The sequence below is a fragment of the Crocuta crocuta genome, unplaced genomic scaffold (genome assembly GCF_008692635.1).
Source record: "Crocuta crocuta isolate KB4526 unplaced genomic scaffold, BGI_CrCroc_1.0 scaffold193, whole genome shotgun sequence".
NCBI lineage: Eukaryota > Metazoa > Chordata > Mammalia > Carnivora > Hyaenidae > Crocuta > Crocuta crocuta.
In genome coordinates, this window is record NW_027529624.1 from 6437304 (window position 1) to 6441975 (window position 4672).

Below are 4672 nucleotides of genomic sequence, written 5' to 3' on the forward strand. Positions count from 1 at the left end.
GTGCTCGTGGGGGGGGGGGGGAAGGGCGGGGAAGAGGAAGTGAGGGCCAGACCTAGAGATCCCAGAGGCGGAGCCTCTTCTAAGGGAGAGAAGCAAGGGAGGGGCCTCCCCTGGGAGGCCTCCTGGGAACTCCCTGGGCCAACAGCAGAGACGCAGGGTGGCTAGAGGTGAGAGGTGAACGCGGGCGTGGCCTGGGCCTGGCTGGGTGAGACTCTTGCTGCCCAGTCCCCGGGAACACTGGTGGCCATGGCCGTGGCCCAGCAGCTGCGGGCTGAGAGGTGAGTGCAGGGGCGGTGCCCTCCCCGGGCCTCCTCACTGTTTCCCAGCAGGCCTTGGGGCACAGAGGCCTGACCCTCCTGCAGCCCCTTATCAAGGGCAAAAGTTAAGAGGCTGGAACTGAGTCAGAACCCGAATGCTCAGCAAGGCAGATTCTTAGAAGGGTTTCAAAGAAGCTTCCAGTTTTTGCTCACTTCCCTCAGGCACGGATGAAAACACCGAGGCTCAGAGAGGGGAAGTAACTTTCCCAGGGTCACACAGGAGTGTCGAGTACGGCCAGGATCAGGTGTCTGGGGGCCCAGGCCGGGCTCGCTGCTTTGCATGGCTTTTCATCTTCTGTTCAAGCAGAATCACAGCATCCGGCTTCTTCCTTTTTACCCAGAGCTTGGCAGCCTCAGTGCTCTCTGACGGCTCGCCCGGTTTCCTTCTTCTGCATAGTCCTTAAACCGCTTGCAGGAAATCCTGTACTCTCTCATTTGCTTTTGTCTCACTGACTCTTCCGTTAGAAGTAGGCTCCATGGCATTATTTGTCCCCTGATCACTGCTGTACCCCCAGAGGGAGACCCCGACCAGTACAGACTAAATGCTCAGTAAACGCGGCTCAGTGAGTGGATCCTTGAGCTGGAGAATGTCCTGAGGTCCTTCTAGTCCAATCCCATCATTCGACAGATGAGAAAAAACAAGGGCCACAAAGGGTCAAGTACTCACTCAGGGTCACATGCAGCACGGCCTGGTCAGGGCTTCGCCTCAGCTCTCAGCAAGCCTGTGCTCTGAGCTGTGCAGGACCTGGGGACATGGGGTTTGGCTCCTGCCCTTGGATTGGAACAGCAGGTGACATCAGGAAAAAAAGCACGCTAACCGTGTGACGGTGACGCAAGAGTGTCGTTGGAGGTCGGCTGGGCTTGTCTGGGGTCAAAGCGGGCAGCAAAGGGTTCACGGCGGAGTCTGGGGTTACAGGTGGAACTTTCAAAGGCTGCAGGTCAGAAGAAAGCATGTCAGTGTGTGTGTGTGTGTGTGTGTCTGTGTGTGTCTGTGTGTGTGTGTGTAGGGAGGGGCCACAGGATGCTTGCAGTGCGGCTCCAGAAGGCCTTGGTGAGCCGGAGGGGAGGGCCAGGGCTGGCTTGTCCCACCAGATTCCCGCCACTCTTCCCCACCGGCTCTCACTGGAGCGGAAGCTGAACACACAGGAAGTGGCTGCCGTGTGAGGCTCATGGCACTTCCTGTTTCTTGGGGGACAATGTGTCAGAAGACAGGACACCCCCCAAGAGCTGCCCACCCCCAGACTGTGCTCCCTTCCTCTCATGCTCTGTTTCTGTCCAGCCACCCTTCCCTCCCCCAGAGGAGGAAGGGGCGCCCGCCTCCCTCCCTTCATGTGGCCATGAAGCCAGGCCCTGGGCCCCCCGCCGGTCAGGTGCCCTGGACAGGCTGTGTCTGAGGCCAGCGCAGAGGACACAAAGGGACAGTGAGGGGACAGCAAGACTTCTTAAGGCCTGAGACATCCAAAGCTGGAGACGACTGCCTTGGGGTAGCGAGAGGGGTTCCAACAAACATGTTTTGAGCACTTACTGTGTGCAGGAGCCACAAAACCCAAGCTAGCTGCCCCGCCCCCCCGGAAGTCTGTCCAGGCCTCAGCCCCTCCCACCCAGGATCCAAAGTGGACTTTCCGAGAAAGACATGAGTGCGTATGAACCCAGAGCATCTCCCGGTCCCAGGAGGCCCTGGGGCGACTTCAGTTTGGAGGGGTCCTGGGTCGGGGATCTCCGGGGGGTGGGGGGGGCAGGTCTTCTAGGATGGCTCCCAGTCACCTTCTCTGCCCACCCCCATCCCCGCCTCTGCCCTGGTGCACAGCTTCCTGGCTCAGCCCCCAGCACGCAACGGGGTCACTTGCTAAAACACAAGACACGGGAGCGGCCCTGGGTAGGGGCACCTGCTGTGTGGCCGGCGCTGTTCTGGGCACTGGGGGTGCAGCAGTGAGCAGGCCCCCTGCTTTCGCGGGGGTTCTCAGGCTGGGCTCCTTACAGATGAGACCTCCTGACCCTCCAGGGGTCCCCGATTAACAGAGGGAGCAAGGAGCCCAGGCACAGAGGGGAGTCTTCCCAAGGTCCCCGCTGGCCATGGCGGAACAGGGATTCTGAGGGTCACCTTCCCCCCACACCCTCCCGCTCTGATCCCCATGCCCTCCCAGCGTGACCCCCTTCCTCGCCTGTGCCCCCCCTACCCCCAGCGCCAGGCACAGGACCTTCGTGATGGGCCCTGCCTGTCTCGCTGGCTCTGTCTCTCCTTCCTCTCTGGCTCCCGCTGTGTCTTCTGGCTGCACTCAAACTGCCCCTGCCCCGAAGTTCCTTGAACTTGACCCTCTCTTGCATGCCTAGAGCCTTGGCACTCAATTTCCCTTGCCTGCTGTCCTGTAGCCAGCTCCTCCTCGCTTCTCCCGCAGAGCCAGCCCCACTTCCTCTGGGAAGCCCTCCCTGACCACCCTCGATCTGAGCAAGCTGAGCCCTCGTAAAGCACCCTGCTTTTCTCCCTCGGGGACATAAGTCCCATCTTTGAAGTGCCTGCTTGCCACGCTCTCTTGCCCACATCACTACTAATTCTTGGAGGGAATATAATAATGCCCGGCTCTGTTACAGCTCAAAACACCGTGTGCTTTTCTCTCCCAGTCTCTCTGAGCATTGACATGACATCATTACTTGGTTAGGCATCAAACTCCTCCACTTAGCCATGAGACCTGGGAGTCAAGGGGCGCCTGGGTGGCTCATTCGGTTTAGCTCCCGACTTCGGCTCAGGTCATTATCTCATGGTTTGTGATTTTGAGCCCTGTATCGGGCTCTGTGCTGACAGCTCAGAGCCTGGAGCCTGCTTCAGATTCTGTGTCTCCCACTCTCTCTGCCCCTCCCCTGCTTGCACACTGTCTCTCTCTCTGTCTCTCAATAATAAATAAAAATGTTAAAAAAATTAAAACAAAAAAGAAGAAGAAAAAAAAGAGAGAGAGAGAGAGAGAGAGACCCAGGAGTCAGAAGCCACATCCTAAGGTGCTTAGAACAGTGTCTGAGCTCCGTGAGGTGCCAATGAGGGTTTGCTATTATTATCATTGCTGTTGCTGTTGTTGTGATTATTACCTCAGATGGGGAAACTGAGGCCGGGAGGAAGGCTGGGATTTGTTGAAGGGCCTGCAACGAGCTGGTGGGGCAGCAAGTGAGGTGCAGTGTGGCGGTGTTTGGGAACAGAATTCTCGAGCCAAACAGTTTAGGCTCGAATCCCAGCTTTTCGATTTCCTTGGGCAAGTTCTGTAACCTCTGTGTGCCTTGGTTTCCCCATCTGTATAAAAGGTGGCAGAAGGGCACATGATCGGGAAACAGATGAGCATAGTTATGATCACCCAGGCTTCCCGATTCCCTGCCCGGAGCCATGTCTATGCTCTGGTTCCTTCCTGTGCCCTGCCATCGTACTGCAGATGAGTTACCCATGAAACCCACAGCCTCGAGGGAGAAAGTGGGGGCAGAAGCTTCTCCCAAGGGTGTTGGCCGTGGGGAGCATGTGTGGAAACTGAGTGGGGGGCGGGGCGGCCACTGGTCACTGAGTCGCTCAGGGAGTGGCGGGGATTTCCTCTGTCTGCCCATTGCCACCCTGAGTCACCCCCTAGTGGCAGCCACCAGCGTCCTGAGGTAGCCAGAAGTCCCCATGGGGACCCGCGGCAGCTGGGACTGGGTATGCAGACTGGGAAACCCATCTCCTCTGAGTGCTCCGCCCCCACTCCCACCCTGTCCCCCAGCTGCTCTGAGTTCTGTGACCTCTGGCTGCCCTTCCTCTGTCTCCTTGCCTGTCTGTTTTCTCTTCCTCCACTTGTCCCTCTCACCCCCCTCTGCTCCTGGATTGCTTTTCCAGGGACATCACAGGCACGTGGCTCTCCCCTCTCCCACTCCAGCAAAGACCCCACCCCTAGCCCCTCTGAGCTCCAGAGCCACACCAGCTCTTGCTAGACCTTGACCCGGCAGCCCAAGGGACTCCCAAATTAGCATGCCTGGGACTGAGTCCACCAACCCTGCCCCCCTCCCACGCATCCTCGTCAGAATATGGGTGACACATGGGTGTCACTCTAGTTGCTGCCCTTTCGTTCACCTCCACATCCAAAGAGTCCCCAAACCCTGCTGGCCATAGGCCAGGAATGACTCACAAGTTGGTAGTGTGTCTGCTGGAAATGTATAAGGCTGCTGGGCACAGAGGAACTGATGGGTAGCTCACACACACAGGGGCTTATTTTTTTACATACCAAGGAGTCCAGAGGTAGACCACCGCTGGTTCTGCAGCTCGATGACCTCAGCGCCAAAATCCCAGAATTCCTTTGGTCTTCCTCATGGATGCAATATGGCTGTCGTGGGTCCACGCAGCACACCTA

The 4672-nt window shown here is 58.0% G+C and overlaps 1 protein-coding gene across 1 annotated transcript in view; it reads left to right on the forward strand.

Annotated features, from left to right (window-relative positions):
* Nucleotides 1-115: 115 nt before the first annotated feature.
* Nucleotides 116-4672, forward strand: part of NCF4 (neutrophil cytosolic factor 4) — an 18756-nt gene continuing 14199 nt past the window's right edge. The window contains exon 1 of the mRNA XM_077762064.1: nucleotides 116-278. Coding sequence (XP_077618190.1) covers nucleotides 247-278 — 32 coding nt within the window. The 5' untranslated portion in view covers nucleotides 116-246. The remainder of the gene's footprint in view (nucleotides 279-4672) is intronic.